At 38.2% G+C, this 27,152-nt stretch overlaps 1 protein-coding gene across 1 annotated transcript in view; it reads left to right on the top strand.

The window, feature by feature from the left end:
* Positions 1-627: 627 nt before the first annotated feature.
* Positions 628-27,152, top strand: part of GRK1 (G protein-coupled receptor kinase 1) — a 64,062-nt gene continuing 37,537 nt past the window's right edge. The window contains exon 1 of the mRNA XM_088456849.1: positions 628-1,363. Coding sequence (XP_088312975.1) covers positions 662-1,363 — 702 coding nt within the window. The 5' untranslated portion in view covers positions 628-661. The remainder of the gene's footprint in view (positions 1,364-27,152) is intronic.

Genomic DNA, 27,152 nt, shown 5'->3' on the forward strand with positions numbered 1-27,152 from the left:
CATCTTAATGAAAAGCGTCGACATCACTTAAATATTATATATGGATTTGAAAGTAAAAGTTTAGCTTTAACTTTTTACTAACCAAAAGAAAGAATACATTTAAACAATGATCTTGCAAATATGAGCCAGCCCTGCAGAGATCTCCATAGTATATATTACCATGTTGTTCTCACACTACAGCAGGAGCTAATGATAGAGAGAGAGAGACAGAATGAGAGTCGCATTATCTGCCTAAGTGGATAAAGAGTTTACAGAGGTGTTGACTCAGGGGTATTCGTCACTCACCTGTCATTTAGCTATCTCTTCTAATAAGTCATCCTGGTATTATATGACACAGGATATGGATTACTATTTTACATCTCAGATCATTTACGCTGTAGATTGAATCCTTTATTTACTTTCAATTCTTTTGGGTTTTCTTTTGTTATGCGAGGATTTTATTTTAACCAGAAGGTATTTTGTCTACTATCTCTAAGTGCATAATATCATGGACTGCCTATACCCAACTGAAGACCTTAGTCTATAATTCTAGCTTGATCAAAGGGATTTTGCTAAGCCTGGCAGCACTGACTGTAGTGGGCAGAACTTCCTTTCAGTCAAGATTTGCTTTCTCAAGCTACCAAGTGGTTCATGTTTGGTTCAGGAGACTAAACAATCAAAGATGGATTTTGGGGCACTGGAAACAGTGGTAGCCAATTCTGCATATATTACAGCACGTGGTAGCTTTGATGGGGGCTTCAATCCTCAAATTACTCGGAACAAGAAGTTTCGTGCCAGGCTAAACCTGTCTCCCCTCTCGAAATGCGAACATCTGAAGGATCAGATTGATCTGGAATTTGACAGTATTTGTGTAAAGCAACCCATTGGCAAGAAGTTATTTCAGGAATTTTTGGGAACTGTTGGTCAGTTCACTCCTGCAGTGGAGATCTGGGGCGATATTGAGGATTATGATGTTGCTGAGGATGAGGATCGCTTGCAAAAGGCTACAAGAATCAACAGCAAATATCTTGATACTCATTCAAAGTCTTATTGTAACTATTTAGAGCAAAAACTAGTTGCACAAGTAATAGAGGAATGTAACAAGGTCCCAGATGGACTCTTTAAACATCTACTTGAGTCTACCTTGGATTATTTAAAGGAAAATGCATTTCAGCAGTATAAGGATGGCAAATATTTTTCAAAATTCCTTCAGTGGAAATGGCTAGAAGCTCAGCCTGTTGGAGAAGACTGGTTTATGGACTTTAGAGTTCTTGGAAAAGGTGGATTTGGGGAAGTGTCTGCTACCCAAATGAGAGCAACAGGTAAAATGTATGCCTGTAAGAAACTCAACAAGAAGCGCTTGAAGAAGAGGAAGGGATTTGAAGTAAGCCTTTGATTCTGCATACCTGAAAAAGTCAAATGATCCAGTTTAATTTAAACTAGAACAGATTTGTGGGCATGCGTTTTGAAGCATTATGATTGGCTGAAGTTCATATGATCTGCTTGCTTGATAGGCTTAGACATTTGAAGGTCAGGTTTAATCACAGTTAACAGGATATTTATGGCTTCTTACTACAAAATCGGTTTCTTAAATATGTACAGATAATACCAACTACTAATACAGTATATAGTAACTCGTACTACAACACATACAGTATCCCTATTGTAAAAACCTTTGTGTTTGGAAAGTGAGGAGGTACAAAAGCTACTTATTTCTGAACATTGGCATATTTAAGAACAGGATATACTTTTTTTGTTTTTTACTTGTGTTTTCTGTTGGTACTTTTTAAGGAAACATTTTGATCTGTGTTGGGGGCTCTGACCTTAGAGATGAAAATATAGAAATACATCAGATAAAGTGCACACATATTATATATACTATGCATTAAGCAATATTTGTTTTACTTGATAGACATGATTACAAGAAAATTTTACGATGATTGCAAGAAGCCTGAAACTTAATTGTTTGAAATAAATCTAAATAAATAAATAAAAATAAAACAATATATATATATATATATATATATACATACACACACACATGTATATATATATAGAGACAGAGATTATATATATATATATATATATATATATATATATATATATATATATAGAGAGAGAGAGAGAGAGAGATTACGTCAGGTGCGGCACTCCACGTAAAATAAGGTAAACTTCACACGCAGCTTGAAGCTGTGTATGAAGTTTACCTTATCTGCGTGGAGTGCCGCACCTGACGTAGTCTATGTTATTGAACATTGTGGGGGCAACCAGCTAAGTAATCAGCATCATACCGAGTACCGGACCAATGCATTGTGTGTGTGTGTGTGTATATATATATATATATATATATATATATATATATATATATATATATATATATATATATATGTAAGTAAAATAAAGTAAGTAAAATGTTACAGTATATGGGATCTAAACTTATACTGGTTGAGTCTCCCGTATCCAAATATTCTGAAATACGGATTATTTTTAGCATTACTGAGTTAGTGAAACTTTTGATTTTTGATGGTTCAATGTACACAAACTTTGTTTAAGGCACAACATTATTAAAAATAAAGTATAAAATGACCTATAGGCTGTGTGTATAATGTGTATATGAAACATAAATTAATTTCATGTATGTACACAAACTTAGTTTGAGCCACAAAATTATTGAAAATATTGTATAAAATTACCTTCAGGCTGAGTGTATAAGGTATATATTATACATAAATGCATTCTGTGTTTAGATTTGGGCCCTATTTATAAAACAATTCAATATTGTAGTTTATGCTGTGCAAGCCTGTGGCAGATGGTGACATGCTGTTCAGATAATTGCACAGTGGATTATTTTTCTTCCAGAAAAATAGCTAGTTTTCTTTCTGCATTGAGCTGAAATCTGGAATGTAATCTAAGTGTGTGGCCCTTACTTTTTGTTAATTGTTACTATGAATAAGTCTCATCCTCTAGTATTTCCTGCATACTGTTCATACAGAGGCTGATTTAGCGTTAGCAACAAATTCAATAACTGGGTACAAAATATGGTACCTGAAAAATGTAAAACAGAAAAGTCTGATTTAGAGTTGTGTGAGGGGAGCAGCATAGCCAAACACTAATATGCTGTTTGAACAGAGCTGACCAATGTGTGCGGGTAGAATGCATGTACATGCAGTAATTTTCCTGCTTGGTACCCCCCCCCCCAAAAATAAATAAATAAATAAATAAATGCATTTCTCCCACCTGCACATTTGTTGCTTAAATGCTATTTGTACTTAACTGCATCAGCCCAACAGTCTTCTGTGCAGGGGCTGCTTGGAAACTTTTAGCTTGAGGGGCAAACACTAGCAAGTACCCCATACTTCTCTTCAGGGGCGTTTCTAGAAAGGAGGGGGCCCCCTCCTCTCCGTCCGGCAGTGCACTGAGCGGTGCGCGGCCAGAGCTGCACTTATAGACTCTGGGCACTAGAGTGAGCTCAGAGTCTATAGCGCATGCACAGGTCACTGGGAATATGGCTACGGCGGTCATTTTCCCTGTACTCCGCATGAGCAATCTATGGGAAAATGGGCGCGGTGGCCATTTCCAAGCCATTTTTTCCAGTGCAGGCACCGGCGCAGACGTGGGACTCTGGAGAGGTAAGTATAATAGGGGTGCAGGGTGTGTGGTGCGTGCCCCCCCTGGACCCAGGAGCCTTTGTGCACTGCACACCCTGCACCCATTATAAATACATCCCTGCTTCTCTACCAGTGGACCACAAGAGACAAAACTGTGCAGGGGTTGTTTGTCTAAAATGAGTGTACTTTACTGTATATATCCAATAAAATATATGAAAAATTATGTCAAAGAGCTATAATAAAATACAACACCTGCTAGTCACATTTGACAGAGACTATTGTAGTGACCGCCATACAATACAGATAACATTCTAGTGACTGATGTACAATACAGTGGGCATTTTAAATACACAGTGCATACTAGTGTGATGTCCTAATAATCACATTAACCATTTATGGAGACATTTGTATTTAAAAACACGATGATTAAAGTTTACTGTAGGTAGAACCGCTGTATTTTACCTTAAATTTGTTTATAAAGTTTATCTTGTGAAATACAAGATGCAACTGGTGCAACTGATACTTATTTTGTTTTGGGGGTTGTTATGCTGCTTAATGATTAGATGCATAGTGCTGTCTTGGTTAGGTCTGCATACACAGGATTATAGTTTATACACAAGTAATAATGTATAGATGATAACACTTGTGTACTGTCTACATTTTTATGACCTCAGAGAGAGCAAACATTAGGGAAGAAAGCTGACCCCTGATCATGGGAGGCTTTACAATGTATACTATAACCACTATAACAACTATAGTGATAAGAAAAATCAAATAGATCTCCTCTCCCACTTTATTTTGTGTAGTTATAATATACCACACTGCAGATCTCTGGTTGCATTATAATCTAGATAATCTATACTACAGATCTCTGATGGTATTATAATGTAGAGACCCCACCCTGAACAAATACAGAAATATTTTAAAAGCTCACATTATGATGTAGATGATGATGTTCCCTCACTTCCAAGTGTATGCGTGAACCATTCATTTGATGCAGCAATTTGTTGTTCTTAAGAATCTTGTGGTCAAACTGCGCACAGGATAGTTGTACAAAATTAACCTACTGTATCAATCTATAATCTGAACCCATTTGTCTTCTAAGGATAGACTGGCTTCTGAATTAAAACTCACAATTTAATGTAATATTCCTTTCAACTATTTTATAATGTTATAAATGTTGCTCTCCATCAATAGTAATGGAAGAAATTTGCTGAACTACTAAAGATGATCTAACGACGGACCAACTTATATTTTCCTTAAAGATTAGCCTAAGCCATGAAAAATGGCCTAACTCCTCTTTTTAAGCTACCCACTTTTCAATATAGTTTGCAGACATCGTAAAACTTGTCACACTGGGTAAGACAAAATAGTTTGGTTAAGTCCCCCTCATTGTGCAATTATTATAATAGAGAGTGAGCTTCTGTGGGAAGAAAATGCTCTTCTTTTCTGTCATTAATTTCTCAACAATGTTGTTGAGACTGGCTAATAGTTATATAGCCATTATAGTCATTTTCTTGTTCTCTATTTGTTTAATGCACTTTGAACTGGCACTGTAGTAACTAGAGATGTGCAGGTTCGGTTTTACTTGGATTTACTCGGTTCTTCTCGACAAAATTATTGCAAGTTCGGATTAGTTCGGATTTATTTTATTGGCTATCCAAAACACGTGATAGCCGATAGCCAATAAAATGCAGTTCTTGAGATCCGAACATATCCGAGTAAAACTGAACCCGCACATCTCTAGTAGTAACGTAAGCCACAACATAGAGTGTTGGTTGCAAATACAATTTTCAGGATATTGGGACATGTTGCTTGGGAAACAAAGTCAGATTTCATAGCATTAAACATAGATACTATCCTGTCAGTTGTTGGAGACAAGCACAACCACCTTGTTTTTGAAAGTTGTAAAATATCTTTGTACTTTACATCAGCAAAATCATAATAAACCTGTTGACTTGCTACACGAACAAAATATATATATATATATATATATATATACACTGTATATGTGGTGTCAGCTCAATCTGATATATTATAAGTAGTCAACAACTTAAAATAAAATACAGACAGTAAAATCAGATCAGAGTGACCTAAAGTGTCACAAATATAATTAAAGTGCCTGTGTGCCAGCACTGCAAAAAATCCATAAGTGGTTAAAACGTATCATAGGTGATTATGCAACTATAATTTCTTGGCCCCATAATCGATAAAATATACACATATATGTAAAAAGGTACACGTTTATTGAGAGACAATATATATATATATATATATATATATATATATATATATATTAAAAAACATCGGTAAAAAGCAGTAGTTCTAAATGAGGTAGATGTAAATGCATAAATGATCTAAAAACAAGTTCATGCCTATCTCATATAGAAGTAGAGGATCATAATGTCAATGGGGTGTGGGTTCCCAACATGTTTTGTCACTGATAGACTTCTTCAAGGGGATCTCCTTATCAGATTAGCATGAACTTGTTTTTAGACTATTTATACATTTACAGCTACCTCATTTATAACTACTGCTTTTTACCAATGTTTTCTTTATATGTCTCTTTTTGTTTTTAGTAAAGTGAATAATTTTCCACAAGAACAGGAACTAACTTAAACTTTAACTGTTACAAATTGTGAATCTTCCAGTTCATGAAAAACTTAATGCATCACCTACAGTGCCAGTACATTAACAATATTTATTTTGTTTTTGCCATGTACACGTAAATTTCTTTATTTACAAAGAATTCCCTTACAATTTCTGATGTGCAGCTTATTGAATCTAAACTATAATTATGTTTACCCCATATTGAAAGCCATAGTTCCCTCATATGCAGCCTATTTATATCACTTATTATCCCTTTTAACAGGTGTAAAGTGGTCATCTCCCCAAAAGTGCCTGAGGTGCAAGTTAGTGTTTTTTTTTTATTAAATATGGTCTGTAATGTCAGACCTCCCACCATGGCCAATTGAAAACACAGCACTGCACATTGAGGATGACACAGTTTCATTGGTGTTCTCTTAAATTTCAAATAAAAGGAAAGTAATCTTGCAGGTTGTCAGTTAATTGACATCTTCTTTTAGGTGATGGCATTCTTAAATAATTATAAATTGGCGTTATTCGCAAAAACCTCTGTAATTTTCAGTCTCTTAATGCCTGTTACTGCGTCTCTGAATTTGATTTTTTTCTCCATATGTATCAATGTTGAGATGGCTTAAATGAAAATATGACAAAATATAGCTTTGTGATTTTGTTGTTAATTTGTTTCATTTTTATCTGACGTTAGACAAATGCCTTAACAGTGTGATTTTTGCACATGTACTATGCTTGGCAGTGGGTTTAATCTTTCTCTCTCAAAAAAATAAAAAAATAAAATATAGAAATTTCAATAATAACAAAAAAGTTTTTTAAATGCAAGTTTAATCAATATAAAAAATATTTAACAATATTAGAATTAATGCAATTCAATTAATTTATATGGTTCTGGAACTGTTCTGCGTTATTACTAATGCAGATAAATAATGCTACAACAAAATGCTACAAAAATGTGAACGCATATAATGCATCTGGAAAAATCTAAAAATGTGACAAACGCGGAAAAGCCTTTAAACAGCATTTTAGAGAAAAATCAGCTTTCATACATATGTCTCTATGAGCTTAAACACAAAATAGGTTTTATTATATAGTATGGGAGACAGTCTTAAGTCAAAAGACCCAAAACAAAGTCAAAATAACAAAATATATTTTTATCCCTTATCACAGGGTAAGAATAGTTTAGATTAAATTTACTAGTACAGTTTGAGTTTTCCATATCCAAAATTCTTGGAACCAGTGACATTTTGGATATCAAAATATTCATTATTTTGAAATATTTGCATAACATAAACAGCTATCTTGGGGATAGGACCCAAGTTTAAACACAGAATGCATTTATTTTTCATATACACCTTATACACAGAGCCTGAAGGTAATTTTATACAATATTTTTAATAATTTTGTACCTTAAACAAAGTTTGTGTACATTGGAACTATCAAAAAGCAAAAAGACTGTCTCAGTCATACTAAAAAAAATCCATATTATGTAATATTCTGTATTTCAGAATATTTGGATATGGGAGACTCAATTTGTATATGGAGCTTTTTACACAGCAATCATTAGTGTGAAAATTATTTTCCAGACTAAAGCTGGGCATCCACTATATAATATTCTGTCAGATATCTGTCCAATCTGGCTAGTTGGAATGAAAACCTGGTAATGTATGGGAGCAAATGAAAATCGTCCATTTGCTCACAAACACTGGAAAATAGGCAAAATGGTTGTTCAGACAAATTGGTTAAAACACACAAATTTAACCAATTTGAAAATATTTTTTTTTCAGTGTTTAAAACCATATGATCCACTGTCATTTGCTCTCATACATTACCAGGTTTTCATTTCAACCAGCCAGATTGGACAGGTATCTGACAGAAAATTGTATAGTGGAAGCCCAGCTTAAGGCATGGAGAGAGGGAAGATTAAGCAGTAGAGATGGGGGGTAACCAAAGTGTTTCAGATGGGTAGAAAACAGTTTATTTTTGTATTTTATTTTACTGCATCTTCGCCTGGGGGATGGCGGCTTTTAAGTTCCTTTGCGTGGCTTCGAAATCTTCGCCTGGAGGGTGCCAACCCACCAGGAATCCGGTGTCTTCACCTGGGGGGGTGGCAGCCAATTAGCTTTTTTGCGCAGCTGCCACCTACCCAGGGCTTCTGGTGTCCTCTTCACCTAGTGGACAGCAGTCTGTAAACTCTTTTGCATGGCTGCCACCAACTAGGACTCCAGCGTCTTCTTTCTTCAGGAGCTCTTCACTGCAAATGGGTCAATGGTATTAACATGGCCAGAATCAAATTCCTGAGTGTAGGCAGTGGCGTCACAAGGGGGGTGCGGCCCGCACCCGGGTGTCACCCGCCGAGGGGTGACACCAAGGTGCAGGCTCCCCCTCAGTGACAGGAGCCGGGTGCTGCACTTTAGTATTAAGTGCAGCACTCGGTTCCTGTCAGTGAGGGAGCCAGCACCGCACATGCCCGCGCCTCCTGCATCCCCCACCGGCACCACGCGATTCATTGATTTTGGTTACCACGGCCACGGGCCGGGCCCGGGCCGCGGGACCACGTCCCTCGCTCAGTGTCACGCCCCTTCCTTGAAGACCAGGGCCGTGATGTCACGCCCCTCGCCTATTGTCACGCCACGCCCCCTTTTGTCAGGTGCCGCGCGCATAGCGTCTCTCCCAGCACCGGGTGTCACCGCGTGGAGAGACGCCACTGAGTGTAGGCCAACGTTTTTTTCCTATTTTGCTTTTCCCACTACCAAATGGCACTTTTTCTCAGTTGCAAAGAGCTTTTCTTCCAGCTGTGTAATTTTTCCCAAAGTAAATTCCAACTTGTTCTGAGTCTGCATAAGATTGCTCTCCATACTGTATCTTCAAGTATAAAAAGGTCACAACTTTTTTTGATCAGCTATCTTGTTATTATTTCCATATACCATCTGGAAAGACATATCCCAGCGGGATACTCATGACACATTGGGGTGTTATTCTTGTCCGATCAGAATAGCAGCGAATTATATTATATTATTGTCATACCATTTTTATGTATTGTATTGATACATTGTTCCATTATATTATGTACTTATTAAATTTACAAAAAATTATAATTGTGATCTACTGTCTAAATTTGGTTTTGTTTCCCAAAACTGGATGACTTTGTCTTACCTAATTTCTGGCCATATACAGTAAATATCAAACCTTTCCTGCAGCACTTGTTATCTCTTAGTGCATTTTTTACAAACATTAGTCCGTTGTAACCTATAGGCTACATTTAAAAAAAAAAAACTGGGAAACGGTTCCTTCAGAACCTTCGTTGGCAATGGCTGCTGGACATGTGTGGTCAGCAGACTGCACTTGCACAGGAGACCCTATAGAGGAATGAAGGGACCAGTGATACGGTCTCTTCATTCCTAACGCATCACAGGCATGGTCTCCTTTTGGAGCCCCTGTCCCTGCTTGTCAATGTTAATATATTTGGGCGGTATTTCATTTATTATTGCCGCGAATAGTGAATGGGAAATGACAATTATGGCATCTGAATTTCAATAATTGCTAAATATGTCCCTTTGTGCTGTAGCTCTTCTCTGCAGCACAATTTCATTCTTTCGGACACTTACACCTACAGACATATAAATGTGAGGTGGGATCATTGTGATTATGATAAAAAGTGAATAAAGTGGCAAATTACAGGTAATACATTTAAAGTTCATTTTAGATGATTTAATAACATTCCTGCCACCAGCTGCACCTAAAATGTTAGGCCACTTAAAAAGAAAAATAGCTATTTCCTTTTATTAGTATGCACCCTATTCAATGGTTAGTCACTTCCAGCACCCTATACCTCTATATTTTTTTAACCCTGAATTTTCTGTGGATCCTGTTGTTGGTGGGCAACACAGATCAAGTAATTATTTCCCCAGCAGAGCATTCAGAAACTCGGACCAAACACACAATGAAGTAAAGGGCAAACATTGCAATTCATGTTGTCTTTCAATAATATGTTGCCTAGGTCCCCTAGTAAAAATTTGGCTCTAGAAACATGTAGTAAGAGGGGTAAAAGGAGACAGACAAACACTCAAATGGTGACAAAGAAAGGACAGACAACATAACGGAGAAACACAGAAATACAAAGGGGATGGGGGAGCAAAGAGAGACAGACACACACACAAAGAGGAGACAGATGTATACACATAGGGCAAGATGTACTAAGCATTGCATCCGTGATGTGGTACATCCCACCTCTCATTGGGTACATACTGCGGCATGAACCTAGAAATGCAATGAAAATCACAAAGGAAGAGCTGTCCTTTGTGATGCTCTAGCTTATAGGGACTTCCGGGTTTAACACCCCAAAGTCCCTCTGGTGTCCTTCTGTGCATGCACATAAGACCACGGGTGGTGATGGGAGGGATCCGATTGGATCACTGTCACAGCACTCTCCGAATAGAAACACATAGGCTTCAATAGGGTAACGTCATCTGAAGATGGCATTACCCAGCGCATCCAATCCCTGGAATGCAGCATATTCTGGGGCTTAGTGCATATGATAAATGCAGTAAACCCCCAAAATTAGAATTTTTGGTTGTTTTACCACATTTTCCCCTTTAGTACATCTTGCCCATAGGCACACATGGTTATGTAGAGCGAGAAAGAGTCGGGAGAGAGAGAGATTTGCATACACAGTAATGGGTGAGAGAATTGTACAGATACAAAGAAAGACTGCCACAAAGAGGGGAGATGGAAAAATGCTGGCATAAACAGGGTAAGGGGAGACTTGCACAGATAGAGGTAGGGGACAGAGGCAGGCATAAGCAGAAAGAAAGAGAGACTGGCAGGGACAAAAGGGTGGAGGGACTGGCAAAGATAGAAAGGGACAGGAACTGGTACAGACAGAAGGAAAGAGAAATGGGTACAGGCAGAAGGAAGGAGAGAGACTGCAAAAGATCAAATTAGAGAGAGGATCAAGCAGGGCCCTAATTAGGAGTGTGCGAGTGATGCCATTACCGAGGATCCAGGGCCCTCGTGGTACACCATCGCTGCCCCAATACACCTGCATCTGGTTTGCAGAGTGCTTGGAACAGCACCCTGCAACCAATAGCACTGCTGCAGAGCTGCCAGGAGCATCTGAAGGAGAATCTAGGTAGGCTCCCCGCCACCTAGGCGTGACATCATTCCGTCACTGGTTTAGGGAGTGAAGTGGAGCAGGGCTGCATAGAGCCCTGTTCCGACCCTAAGGATTAATTATATCTAATATCACAGACTTTACTTTTCTCAGCTCTTGTTACATCTCAAATCCACCTCCCACTCTTCCTCTAGTATATGATTGATCGATATGGGCTACATCTCAGCTTATCCTTTTTAGAAGGTTCGATAAATCTCCCCCATAGTTTATTTACTAAACAATGGTTGTACAAAATCAAAATGGCCAGATTTTTTTTTCTATAGATAACACATGCCATTTAGTGAGTAAATCATGTAATTCTTACTTTAGAGTGTAAGAACAATTTTATGTAGTAGAAATATTTATATATATTATTAGAAACTTTGCACGGTATGAACTGAAGTTTGTATGTTATGATTTATAAGAAAAACAATCTGAACAATTGCTAAAATAGTATTAATACAAATAAAAAGTGCAGAGTGTTTTATTGTTCTTATAGCCCTGTTGAATTTCGATTGATGGTAGCAATATGTAGCTTAACTTGCATTTTGTACTATTTGTAATATAGTTTTTCTACTTTTTGTAGTTTGACTTGTGAACTTAATTAAAACAAAACTAAAGTACTTTACTATTAAAAATAAATATATGTGTGCAAGCCTCATTGTGGTGAAATAACATTTATAAAACACAATGGCTTCACTTGAAAGAAGCATAGCTGTACTAAGGTCACTGAGGCCAATGCCACTGTAAGAGAACAACAATTATATTTACATGATGCTATATGTACTCTAATATTGCATACATTATGCATTATTTATTTATGTAATCTAAATAATCTTTGTAAAGGGTCAAAAAGTACTATCCAGAAAAAGTACCAGAAAAATGCCATTAGGTTTTAACAAATGATAAACCTGAAATGTAAAAAGTTTTCTATGTAACATAAACTTATTAAAAAAAAAGCAAAAGCACAAGTTCCAGAAATATTTTGGGAGTAAAGTAAAACAATTGTGTGGAAAGAATGGCTCATCTAATAACATTGTATTTAGGTGCAAAATCTGCACCAATAGGTATCCCTGAGTTTGCACCGACTATGGTGAGTGCCAATATTTTGAATCACCCTGACTGGTATTACACTAGTGTCAGGACGGCGATCATGCAGATCCCCAAATCCTGATGTAATGAGGGCATGGTCACAGGTTCCCAAACACTCTATCCCAATTGCGCAGACTTCACAAAACAGACTACCATTAAGTTAGCTGGTCGTCTTCTAGCAAACAATAACAGTTATAGCATAACCTTAGTGATCTAATAGCTTCCTCAAAAACTGGTTTCTGGAGCATATATAAAATTGACTAATAATGGAAAACTTTATTTACACAAGAAATACAATGCTTAGTTACAGAAATAATAAAGAAAAAAGTTTGAAGATTACATAGACAAATGTGTTGCAATTTCAAATAAAAAAACCTTATAGAATACAACACTCAGCCTATTCTGTGCTGGGGGCACAGCTGGAAAATGAAGTGGAGTCTCTGAATTAGATTCATCCCCAAAGTCTGACATAGAACAAAAGACTCACATACCTTTTATCACCTCCCTCTCACCCCTGTGAGGTCATAACCAATTATCTGATAAGTACAAAAAACTACACATTGGGCCAGATTCAGGGTTGTACACTGTTCACATCGCTGCTGCATCTTTGGATGCATCAGTGATGTGAAAAAATGCTAATGCCACAGGCGGCATCTAAAGGCAAAAGATGCCCACTGTTGGCAAATACGAAGGCTATAACTGAAGATGCAGCATCAGATCACCATTGGGCAGCCATCAGTCATTTGAATAAGCCTAAGCCATCAGGTTTGAGTACATCTCTGGATCAGGCCCATAATTTCTGCGGTGTGATAGCTACATGCAGTATGGCATGCTCAAATTACCTCTATTATTTAAGCGATCAAATGAATGTCAATACAACATTACTGTGAGGTATGATTGGGTAAATACATAATTTCTTCCACATCATGCATCCTAGTGATTCCCAAACCACGTCTAACCAGCACACTAATATCAGGTATATTTCTATGATTTATGAAACTCCTAGTTATCAGAGAAATATAAATTTTACATTAAAGTAGGTAACATGGTTATGGTCTCTATTAATGTGCTGTCACACTGGGTGACCAGATTGCTGAGTGCTTGCCCTGCTGTGTTTGGTGCCAGCTTCACATCTCCAAGTAATCAATATTCAAGCAATGGTATATGGTATTTGCTGAGGAATTGCTATGATTGATTGAGGAGGCTAACTAAAAGTTGTACACTAGTATTTAGCAGTAGTAATTTATCTTCTGTAACTTTGCAGAAAACATTGTCTATCCCAGTGGAAAATGTGTGTGTGTGTGTGTGGGGGGGGGGTTCTGTGTACTTGGAACCCCCCATGGACCAAATATTTTTTTCAGTTGGAGGTAGCTTTGTATCCATCTTGACTCTTGCATGCAGCCGAGCTCTCTGTGCACTGGATACAAGAAGATGGCAGAGGGGGAATGGTTGAATGCCCAGTGGCAGCAGCTCCACCTATTCCATGACATATTACAGAGCATCCACTGCCATCCAGTCTCCTCTTCTTCTCATCCATGAGTGGCGGGCAGTGGTGAGTCACACTGGCAATTGAATTGCCAGTATGTGGGGAGTGAGAGGCATGAGGGTGGTAATAATAATAACATATTTCAAGACCTGTGTTTGCCCCTGTAACAATAAGCAGATTTAAAATTAAAATAATTAATTCATTAAAAATAAGTCTGTTGATAAAAATGAGGTGAAGAATAATTTCAGTTCAGATCAAATTGTATAGTATAGTTGTAATGCCTAGAATTAGTTACCCAAAAAAATGTTATATAGGGGTAAACAACATAATCTCTATCAAGATATTAGATGCATTGCTCCCTTTTCATCCATACCACGATGTATAATTGTTTAACAAAGACACATTAAGAGATATTGTTTCCATGCTACAGCATCAACTTGATAACAGTATTTTTATTATACAATATTCTGATAGGCGAGATAGCTATAACCAAATGCAGTTTGAGCTAAATAGCCATTTGGACCATTTAAAGAGAACAATATAATGAATTAATTACGAGGGCAATCATTTATTTTATTGATTAAGGGGGAAAAATAATTTAATATTTATCTTATGAAGACTAAACTATTTTATGTATATATTATGGGGACAAAATTAATGTATGATTGTATTAAAAGGGAAATATTATTTTAGAACTATATTCTGCAGTAATACTACTTAATTGCTAACAGAGGTAATAATAATGTATTTAGAATGGGGAATCACTTATTATTTCTTGATGGAGGGACCATTCATAGTGAATAGCAGTGGCACAGCTAGATCACAGGAATTTTTTAGGACTTAGGATTTCAGTAAATCTATTTAAAATTACTCATGTATTTGCAAAAACTGGTGGATTCAATACGCCACCCTTTAGAACATTTCCCTCATAATGAACTTTAGGATGCTGTAATGACTGTCTGAAATTGTCACACATCGAGACTGCAATCTATGTACAGTTATTTATTGCACTTTAAAACACACAATAATTCACAAAATTTTGCATGCTAGTAGCAAAGTTGCAAGACACATTGTTGCATTCTTGTAGCAAGGTAGCGGGGACATAGGATAGCACAACCTTGGTAGCATGATTGTAGGAACACTGGGTAGTACTGTATGGCAAAGTGACAGGAACACAGAAAATCACTCTGGTAGCAAGCTAACAGGAACACAGGCTACCAATCTGCTAGCAAGGTGTTACTTAATTAACTTTCCTTAAAATTGATTATTTTTTCTTTGATGGCAATTTTTTCTTGCAGTGTAGAGGCACAGCAATGAGCATCACATTTGATCAGGTTATACTACATGAAAATTAAATTTCACATAACACTAACATTTTAGTATATTTATGCTGCCAAAAGATCGTAGTACGTAATGTAACTGTCACAGTGACTTCAGATGATGTAGTGAATGTTGATATCTATCTCTATGTTGAATATGATGCAAAGAGTTACCCAGGTGATATCAAGGACATCAGAGATGGTGAATACTTAGTGAGCACAATGGAGAAAGCAGACAGCAACTGGAATTAGCCATAATCACCAGATTAAATATTTTATATATCTTCACAGTTAATAAGGAAGATAAACAGGCCTACATTGATTAATTCATGTGGATTCTACAGGTTTGAGTAATTTGTATTAGAGCCCTTTGACTGGGGATAGAAATGTAATGCGAGTCACATTCATATGTAACATGACTCGCATATCAAAATTGATCTTTAGTATAGTTTGGTTAACATTAATTTTTTTGTTTGTATCAATTTCTAAGTCCATTCTGATGTAACATGAGTCATGCATATAAATAATAAAATGTATCTATTAAGAGTGTACATTTTTTTCAGCTTCTAAGCATTAATTATGACTACCTATCATATATATTATTGTAATATTTTTAAAATGTTGATTTTCAGCTTCATTTTTGTGTGTGGGGCATTTAAACTTCTAAAAATTAACATGAAATGTTAAATGAATCACATGGAATGACACTCCTCCTCCCCTCCCCATTATGCTAACCTATAATGGCCAATTGGGAAGAAAATACCATTTAACTCAAAATGTTGATGGGGCAAACCTGAGGCATTGGCTGCAATTTAAAGGCAATTTATTTTTTATCTGGGATGGAGAAGAATCAGAACTTCAACTCTTTTTGCTTTGAATTAAATATTAATTCCTATAATATATGATTAAAATTCAATATAAACAGAACTAATTTTTTTTAGAAATTGCAGTTAATGCACATCTATTTAAAAAAAAAAAAAAACTGCTGTAAATAATTATATAGGCATAGAGAGTGAATATTAGTTAAGCGATTGCTGCAATTGATAAGATTCCTAGAGAAAAATTGTTTACTAAAAATCAGAAATAGATACACTGTAATAAAGAAGAAAAAAAAAAATCTGCAATGGGCATTCATATCCAACATAAAAAAGTAAAAAAATTATGTACAAATATTGGCCAATAATAATGAAAAACCCAATTCTTCATAAAACTTTACCTGACCACGATAAATGTATTTACAGTATTACAAAGCACAGAGTTTAAAAGGGACTTTAGTTATCTAGACAATCCATATATTAAAACTTTAAATAAAACAAATGGATTTTTCCTGTGGAAATTGTAATATATGCAGAGCAATAAAAAGGTACTAATAAGAAAATAATTTTTTGATATGAGATACAAAAAACGTTGTTTGTCTTATGTCGGCCACACTATTAGACCACAAAGTCTGTCTAGTGGAACATATATTTAACATTATGAAAGGCCTGGAGACCCAAACATTGGTGGCAATTCAATTAAATGCGATGTTGAATGCGTTATTCAATGAGTGCTCAGACCTATTCAATTGTCCCCATCGCACCCTGCATCTAAGTCAGGAGATGTAGTTTACGGCACCTAATGCCAGGTGTTAAGACAGAGAAAGCTGTTTACCACATCTAAAGTGCTAGCTGCGATGCTGTTACGCAGGTCCTAAGCCCACTACAAACATCACAGCACTAGATTAGTCAGATTTCTGCTCGCACTAGGGAAGCGTGCGAGCAGAAATCCTCTACTCGTGGGTTATCAGCATGGCCAGTTGAAAAACTTTGGGAACTCATTCCCTGGCTATTCAACATCCCATTTAATTGAATTGCCCCCATTGTTCCTTCACTATAAAAGTGTACATAACTGCAATGAGACTAGAATTATAAACTTTTTAGCTATTTATCATGTCCTTCAACACGAGAGATGTAGAGACATAGATACTCAATTAGCTAACAAATAAATGCAATGGATACACTGTTAGAAAACCATCATAAATTGTGGTCTCAACAAAAGGGTTTGCCATCAAGTGTTTTTGTATCTGTTTTATTTCCCTATTTTTAATAGGGATCCCTATTTTTAATAGTTTTTATATAGTGATTGTATAATTGTAATTGTCAACACAAATAAAATTAGGATATGCCTACAGTATATCTAACTACCAGCATAAAGAAATAAAGCATAGATGCGATGACATGCATTACGTTCCGGTTTATAGTACACATGACATATTAACTTCCAGCTTGTGGAATGCATTATTTTAGGATTTCTGGAGCATAGAGACATCCAAGTCTGACCACACAACAGTAGTTAATTATTTCATCTGAAGGTTTATAGTGACTGGGTGTGGATGTGTTTTAAATATGGACCTAGGCTTTTACTTGACATTTCCATTGTGAGGTATTGAAACGTGTCAGGGAGAAGTGTCATAAAGGATTTGGAACTTCCTGACTTGCGGGACTGTGCTTCATTGGGATATTGCCATTGTGATAAACACTTTTCTGGTTGATGTCCAGAGAATTCCTTTGATGTCCATCTTGAGCAGATTCTGTATGAGAACACTTTACTTGTAAATGGGTGTTTTTTAACCTTTTGGCAATTTTCTTTTACACTTTGTACACATGCTTCTTATGTAAACAGTCATATTTAACAAGGTATCACACTAGACTTTATTTATGAATTTATATTTACATGCTAATCCTCTTTAATGGAACAATGCAGAGTGAAAGACTGTGATATACTATCAAACAAGCTTTAATCCTGTAAACAAATAGACAACTGCATATTATTGGATTGTTGACCAGATGGGGATTTGATACACTCACTAATTGATATGTGATTTAAACAAGTCATGATCTTGTTAGTACAATCTACATCTGTTAGTTATTGGATCATTTTTCTAGTCTGGGAAAAGTGGTGATTTTATAAGCACAATCACTTACTTTACTTCTAAACTCTGGATCTTCCATCTATCCTATGGGCCTAACTGGACATTTTAAAAATAACACCATATCATTCCTACTTCATCACTTTGGGCCATTTTATAATATGATATATACAGTACACACTATGTTTTTTCTTGTTTACATGTTTATACTACAAAGGATAAAAATATCAATAAAACATTAAGCATTTACCATTTCTTCCCTGCACTGTATGTAACACTCTTTTATATCTATATTGTTTGGTGGTGCTTGGTGACACCTGTGTTGTGTGTAGCTGTAACCGAAACAACACTGCAAATAACACCTTGATTTCATGACAGATATCAGGAACACAGAATATCATGTGTAGTGCAGTCAGGAGCACACAGAATCCAGCATAGGATTCAGGTTTACACATTGGTACAACATTGTGCTGGGAAAACACAAAAACTGATTTTTGAGAGCACACCCTGATTTTGAGAATTTCAGAGTTTTAAATGTTAAGCAACATGTGTGGTTTATTGACTGCTGGGGAATACAGCAGTGTTGATAAACTACTACATTGCTCAAACAGCAGGAATCCAGAATACAGAAGCACTTCTGCTTGAAGTACAGTATTACATGAAACAAGTTCAGCGTCAGCAGGGACCAGAGCTTCAAGCCCTGACATTACTGCTACCTTGTGTGTACATTTCAAGATGCATTAATGAATGAATAGTTCTGCTGGATTAGGCCCAAAAGTAAGGAAAAATAGCAAAATTATGACTAATGTCCAGAGACCAAGCCAGAAGACATCCTCAGGCGCAGAAGCCAGAGCAGCAGACATGGCCCCAGGACCATAGGTCAGGGCAGAAGACTTGTCTTCATGCCCCAGAGTATTGGGCAGCAGGTTTGACCTCAGATCCAGTGTCCAGAGCAACAGGTTTATCCTAAGGCAATGAAGCCATATCAGAGACCAAAGGGCAAAGCAGTCATCTTAGAGATCTCAGACAAGACAGTGATATCAGAGAACTCTGGCAAGATAGTAGTCCATCATACCTTAGATAGGGAATTTGTATCAGAAACCTTGGGAAAGGCAGTCATCCCAGAGACATCTTGGTCATAGAGAAACCAACAAAACAGTCTTTTAGAGACCTCTGCAAGTCAGTTGTCTCAGAATCCTTGGCAGAGCAGGCATTTCAGAGACCATAGCATGGTTGTTATTTTATAGACCTTGGGCAGGGCAGTAAATGGAGCTAGGAAAGAAGGCAGCACCTGGAATCTTAGTATTGGGTGCAGTTACTGAACTTTTAGGAATGGAGTCAGTGGCTGGAAGGGAAAAAAATACATTTACTAGACTCTAAGGAATGGAAGCATTTACATAGTTCACAATAGGTTCAACTACAGGGACCTCTTTCTCTTGTTGGTACATGCAGATTGGTTTGGAATGGTAGCTGAAATAAATTACTTCACTGGGATGGAGAATACTGGGTAAAGAAGTACAGAAGGTCAACATTTCCTAAATTAAGCCTGCACTTTTAAATAGAGAGCATAGTTCATTAATAAGATTTTTATCTGGGTGAAAATAAAAAGCACTCTGCAATCTTCACTAGTGTATCAGATTTGCATGAAATTAGTGAACATTTCACCTACAGCAAAAAGCTTTCTTTGAATTTTGGAAAATTTAGAACATAGTGGCAGGAGCTGGTAACTCTCCAGATCATTCTGACAGAGATATGTGAAAGAATTCCTTATTACATAAAATGAAACAAACTAATTCACAATAGTTTGGGAGTCCTTACGTGAGATACAGTATATATGTCCTGAAAACTACCAAGTGGCAGATTTTCCCAAACTCAAGATAACACACTGGTCATACAGGAATTCAATTTAATTCACTAGTAACAAAGTTGAAGGAACACAGGATTGCACAATGGAAGCAAATTTTGAAGAATACAGAATTGCACACTGATAGCAGTATTACAAGAAAACACAATTCCTATCAGAGCACTAGGATGTCTTGTGAACTCTGACCCTACCTTCTCTGTGCAGAGTCTCTCTATCCCTCTGATGTCCACCAAAAACAGCCATAAGGCAGGATGGACAAGGCTTCAGAGGACTAGCAGGTTTCAGTCCCCTAGTATATGATGATATGAATTATTGAAGATAGTGTAAGTCTGGCACAGATGGAGTAGGCACTGTAGGAACTTGCACTTAGTAGAAAAGTTGACTGTAGCAAGAAATGCACTGGAATGGTAGGATAACTGCTCACAGAGGCTGGAGAGATACTGTCGAATTAGATACTGTGGTGATTATGCAGGAAGGTTATGGTATAAAAGATACAGTAAAAAGATAGACACCCGATGTTAGACAGGCAAAACATTGATGGGGACAAAAGGTCGAAACAGTAAAGGATGACATGGAAGAAGGTCGACAGGAACAACTGGTTGACATGGTCAAAAGGTCGACATATGAACTGTTGACCCATGTTTTTATTGTTTCCTAACCCAAATCTTCACCCTAACCCTCCCCTTGGTGCCTAACCCTCCCTCCTACTACCTAATCCAAAATGTCGGAGTAGGTGCCTGACCCTAACCATCCCTTCTAGTGTGTAACTCTTACCTTCTGGTAATTGCATAAACCTAACCCTCTATCCTGGTATCTAACCCTAACCACTGGGGTAAGTGTCTAGCTCTAACCGTCGGGGTAAGTACCTAACACTAACCCTCCAGTAAGTTGCTAACCCTAAAAAAAAACATGCGTCGACCATTTGTGTGTTGATCAGTTTTGTGTCGACCATTTGACTTTGTTGACCTTTTTCCATGTCGACATTGTGTCCCTCTCAACCTATTGCTTGTCTACTGTCTATCTATAGTCCAGAAATCATGCAGGAACTAGAAAAGTCAGGGAAATACCTCTGATATTAATATGCAATTATTTGGAGGCACTGCAGGAGCAGCATATATGGCCGGAGGTATACTGCTGTGATTAACATGCAGCAGTTTGGGGAAATACTGCAGGAGCTGTGTATGTAGCTTGAGAAATACTGCTGAGTTGAATATGCAGCACAAAACCATAACTAGGGGTATGGGAGCAGTGACACTGTGCAGGACCCTGTGGGTAGCACTGTCACTGCCCCGCTGCACATTCATGTGGGTTGCAGGGTGCTGCATAGCCATCCAGATCGTCCAAGGGACAGGCACCCTTCAGCCTGTGGAGCTCCTTAGAGCATCTTTAGGACACTCCGGGCAGTGATCTATTTACCAAAGCCACCAACCCCGCCCCCTGGGCGTGACATTATGACATCATGGATGTTGAAATATGGAGTGCGCTACCTCCGTGAATGCTCCTTAGTTGAAGCATTCTACCTATTTGGTCTTCGCATGTGCAGTGCCATCTTGGCATGGAAGAAGGTCGACAGGAACAAATGGTCAAGATGGTCAAAAGGTCGACAGAAATGGTCAACATATGAACAGTTGATGCATGTTTTTTTGTTTACTAACCCAAATCTTCATCCTAACCCTCCTCTTGGTGCCTAAACACTTGAAAATAGGGACTAGAACTAAAGTTACAGAAATCCAATATGTGCTTTATGTACCAGATATGGGGACTAACCTCATAGCCATAAGTATTCTAGAAAAAGGAGGCTACACAGTCCAGTCCACAAAAGGAAAAAGATTGTATGGAACAAAAGAGGGACTATGATACTTACAGGTACCCAGTGCCATCAATTACATGTCCTTGACACACAACAGTGTTATGCGATCATGACATCTGACCTACAGTCTATGGAACTCTGGCACAGAAGGTTCGGTTATCTTGGATATGACAGTGTCTAGAAACTCCTGGATTGGATGGTTACAGGAATATCATTGAAATATGCAGAAAAGTCCATGTGTGAAAACTGTATTACTGGAAAGCAAAGCCATTGTCCATTTCCAAAATCAGCTAGCAGAGATGAAGCACTCCTGGAACTGGTGAATATGGATGTGTGTGGTCCGATGGAGTCAATAAGTGAATATAGATACTTCATTACATTCATTGATAATTTCACAAGAATAACACACATCAACTTCATCAAATGAAAGAGTGAAGTGATGAACAAGGTTGCAGATAAGAAATTAGTAGAGACACAAATTAAAAGTCTTGAGGTCTGATAATGAAAGAGAATATCTTAACAAAGATATGAAAATCTTCCTGAAATAGCATGGTATTGAGCAAGAACTGACCATTGCCTACACACCAGAGCAGAATGTTGTGAGTGTGCAAATTGTACTTTAGTGGAGTGAGCCCAGTGTATGCAGGAAGATGTCTGCCTAAGCAAGTTTTTTTTGGGAAGCAGTATCGATGGCAGTCTGTCTAAAATATTATGCTCCCACGGTTGCCTTGAGGGCAAGACACCAATAGAGGCGAGTATGCACATATTTTTAAAGTAGCAAGTATGTTTAAGCATGTCAAGCAGCAAGCTTTGCTTTAACATGCTTGCTGCTTTAAAAATATGGGCATACTCATATGTATTTCCACAGTGGCACAGGCTCCCAGTCTATTACATTTAGCCCATGGTCTGGTAGGAAACATGTGTCAGACATCTCAAAGTTTTTGGGTATACTGCCTAAGTACACATAACCAAAGAGAGAAGATATAAGCTTGATCCAAAGTCCATGAAATGCATCATGCTTAAATATTGTCAAGCAAGATGCATTTGGATATTGGCAAGAGAGTAAAGGTTACAGACTCTGGAATCTAAAGACCAAAAAGCTTGTCCAGTCAACGGATGTTATATTCAATGAGACAGCACCACTTAGAGAACATCTGGAATGGGATTTGCAGAACAAGTATGTGTTACTGGATAATAAAGCAGCTGGAGACATACCTAAACCAGAGGCTACCAACGTTGACATACACCAACAGAATAGAACCTCTGCAAGGTCAAACAGTGCAAAGCCACCAATGAGAAATTCTGAGAAGTTTGCAAATATTACATTATGCAAGTCTCAAAATACCCAAGAGCACCACGGTGGGACACAGATGTGTTCCACTTAGCACCATAGAGCTAGGGTTTAGTGGGCAAGGCCGGCACAGGATGGCATAGAGTCCTGTTATGGCATTTGGTAATTTGGAGAAACACTGCATTGAATATAACTGGAGAGGTATTGCATCTATGTAGATAGAGACTACAGCAATTGTGATTCTAAAATTGAGCACTGAATCCAGCTGGCAAGGCAGTAGAAACAAAAGGAGCCATCTACTACAGTCCTCTCTGGGAAAGAAGATATTCAGGCAACTACCTGTATATACTGAACAGGAAGTGATTAAATAGGTCTCTTAATAGTAGGTGGTAACTAGTTGGTTAGAGGCTCCCATGAGGTACAGATTCCTGATTGTGGATTTACTGGCTGGAGAAGAAAGAAAATCTAAGATGGAGGCACTTATGATGCGCTTATGTTGCATGTGACGCTGAGAAAAATGTGTAGGTGTGTATGTGACTCTGGAGAAGCAAGGCACAAATCTATATTAATAATAGCTGATTTATTCACACACCGATGGTTAATCAGAAACAAGGGTAGCGCACAGGTTACATAGATGACTTCGCCTACAGAATAGTAGGAATTCAGTAAAAGACAAGGCATGGATTCCACTGGTAAATAGTAATAAACAGGTGAATACCAAAGTACTGTAATGCAATAAAATAAGCTCCTGAATAACACTGGTAAATACTGAAGCACTGACATGCAATGAAGGTAAACTTACAGATAATAATGGTAAATATTGAAGCACTGATGCAAAATGTCCGGAATGCAATGAAGGTAAAGTTCCAGATAATATGGAAAATACTGAAGCAGTAGGGTGCAATGCAGATATAGGACCAAATATAATATGGTGAGAACTTAGAAAATATGAGAGTTTAGCAGTAAACTCTCACATTGGTCGAGTGTTATCTGTAAAATGGGAAAACATCTGGATGAGAGTTTAAATGGTGAGAGTTTTTGAGTCTAAAAACATGAGATTCTGCATGTTCTTGGACTCTATTACATTGGCCAAGTTTAAAAAGTGTGAGAGTTTAATGCTAAACTCTCACATTTTCTAAACTCTCACTCTATTACATTTGGCCCATAGCATGTCTTGTAACACAGATAAGCACAGAAGCACTGGGGTGCAATGCAGATAATGGCCCTCATTCAGAGCCACTCGCTAGCGGCAGTACGCTCGTTCCGAGCGATGTTCGCACATCTGCGCATGCGTACGGATCGTTATACGCATGCGCGAACCAGTCAGTGCGGCCGAAATTCATGTGCTCGCAATATAGCGAATGCCTGCTATTTTGAGTGACAGAATGAGGCGTATGTGGGTGGTAACAGGGGAAGGTGCTTGAAAATGGGGAGTGGAGATCCGAACGCTGGCGTGCTTAAAGGTCAAAACGGGCGTTTTATGGGTGTGCATAATTAATACAGCAGCGTCATTGACCACGTCACTGGGTTATTTTATAGCCAGAACTGCTCGCAAGATTGTGGTAGCAAAAACCAACCACAAGAATAGCGAGCAGTTCATACGCTGGTCGATGTACTCGATTAATCTAATAAATAGCGGACATGACGTATGGTGCGAGCGGCCAGGGGGCGTTTTTAACAAATAACCGAGCGTATGTTTTGCTCGCTCGTTCAGACTTAGAGGTGTGAACAGACTGCAATTTGCGAACGGATCATTTGAATAGCCACCCCTTGTTTTTGAACGAACGACCGCAAATAGCGAACGGCTCTGAATCAGGCCCTATGTCCCATAATACAGGTAAGCACTGGGGTGCTATGTAGATAATGTCCCGATAACTCACTGGTGGAAGGCACATGGAGAGCAGGACACAAGGAGCCAGGGTCTAGTGCAGGGGAACTGCTGCAAAGTAACAGCCATGGGGTAGACTTGAAGGTCTGGCACAGGAAGGCTTATGAAGCAGGTATAAATTAGGAATTTACAGGTGCTGCCCCTAGCTGCTGCATCAGCTGATCACCATAGATTGCAAGGATACAGACCAGAGTGTACTAGAAGCACCAGAAAGAAAAGCTACACCACAGGTGGGAAGTGGTACAGTATTGCATGGGTTATGACAAAAACAACTGGAATCGACATAACTGCTTTGCTAGATTGCACTGATAAATTTGATGTGCGACATTTCCACAGGTGTGTGAATGAGTCTGAATCTGTGTACAAAGTGCTATGACTCAGGGACCGTGGCTTTTTCTCATGTCAAGTTCCCGTCTGTGGCATCAGTGACTTTAAAAGTTTCTAGATGTAATTCCTGTGTGCTGGGAGTCGCAGGCCAGCATCTGCAGTACACTATGAGTGGTGTTTCGCTGCATCTGTAATGCAAATAAGACAAAGTTTAAAGAACAAGATGCTACTGAATGCCATACCTCTTGGAGTGTCTCAGTCACACCGTATGGTGTATTAATGTTAGGTGGATGAGGACACATCTGTAATACAGTCTAATCCTAAAATCACAAATGTGGATGTATGATAACCCTAAAATCAAAAAACTCTTTTCACCCTCTACTGAAAATGCCCTCACCGAGGTCACCAACAACAGTCTCACTGCTAAGTCTAAGGGTTACTACTCTGCCCTTATCCTCTTCAACCTTGCTGCAGCCTTTACAGCACCAACCTATCTCTCCACCTGCATTTGGCACTGTGCCATCTTGGTTCACTTCTTATTTTTCCAACTGTTTCCTCTCTGTCTCTATATCTACATCTACATCTACCTCTCTTCCTTTCCCTCTTCCTGTCAGTGTCCCACAAGGATCTGTGTTTGGTTCCTTACTCTTCTTCCTCTATACTTCTTCTCTCAAAGTGCACATCAGCTGCTGTTGTTAATGTTGTTGACACCCACTTTTACCTACTTACCCCTGATATCTCCCTGACTGTCCTCTCATGTATTAGCAACTGTCTCCCAGCCATCTTCTCTTGTATGACCCAATGCTTCATTAAACTTAATATCTCTAAAACTGAAATCACAGTTTTCCCCCTATTAGGCCCCCTCTCCTACACCCCTCTTCCCCACTTTTGACAATACATCTTTCTCCTCTGTCAACCAAGTCTACTGTCTGGGTGTCATCCATGACTGTGCCCTCACCTTCCCCACCATATTCAGTCCCTCTCCCAATCCTGATGCGTACACCTCTAATATTTCCAACACCAGGCCATTGCTCACCATGATAGCTACTAAAACTCTCACCCATGTGTTTCTAATCCTACTACATAAATCTATTCCTCTCTGTTCTACCTCCTTGATCCTCTCTTACCCTTCCTCAACACCACTACCTGCTTTATTTTGTTCTTTCCACCCACCATATATAGAACATGCTCCTGGTCCTATACAGGATCAAGTTCAAACTCTTCTCACTCACCTACTAAGCCCTTAACTATTCTTCTCACACATCTCCAAACTCATTTCCACACCCTCCCAATCACTTGGCTATGCCAATGACCACCTCCTCTCCTGTCTCCACTTCCCTCTCCTGCCTTTCGATTTACTCCCATCTGCAGGGATGCTCTTCAGTTATAGAAAATATCATAAAACATTAGGAACTGGTGGTTCCTCTGTCCCGATGACCTTCTCTATAGCATGGGGCTGATAAATACTGGCTGCTTTTGTATTAAGCCCACAAATGCTGGACAGCTTAATTTTTACACTGTATTTAGATTTAAGTTACTGGCTTTTTTTGCATTGCTCACAAAGCCCACATATGCGTACATTTGTCCATTATAGTTGGTTCCATGTACGTTTATGTATTCTTCATACAGCTAAACCAACAACACAACCACATAGCCCAGCTATAATGTCACGCAACAGGTTCTGACCTTTTCCTCCTTTTTATCAACAGAAACCTACATGAAAGGTTGAGCTTGGAGGACATGTGCTTTTCAGCCTTGCTATGTAATTATGTATCTTATTCATGAGTTTTACATATATTTGTCAATAGCTGTTTGTGCACATGGATGCCTGTT

Source organism: Taudactylus pleione, unplaced genomic scaffold (assembly GCF_031769625.1).
Source record: "Taudactylus pleione unplaced genomic scaffold, aTauple2 ptg000041l, whole genome shotgun sequence".
Lineage (NCBI taxonomy): Eukaryota > Metazoa > Chordata > Amphibia > Anura > Myobatrachidae > Taudactylus > Taudactylus pleione.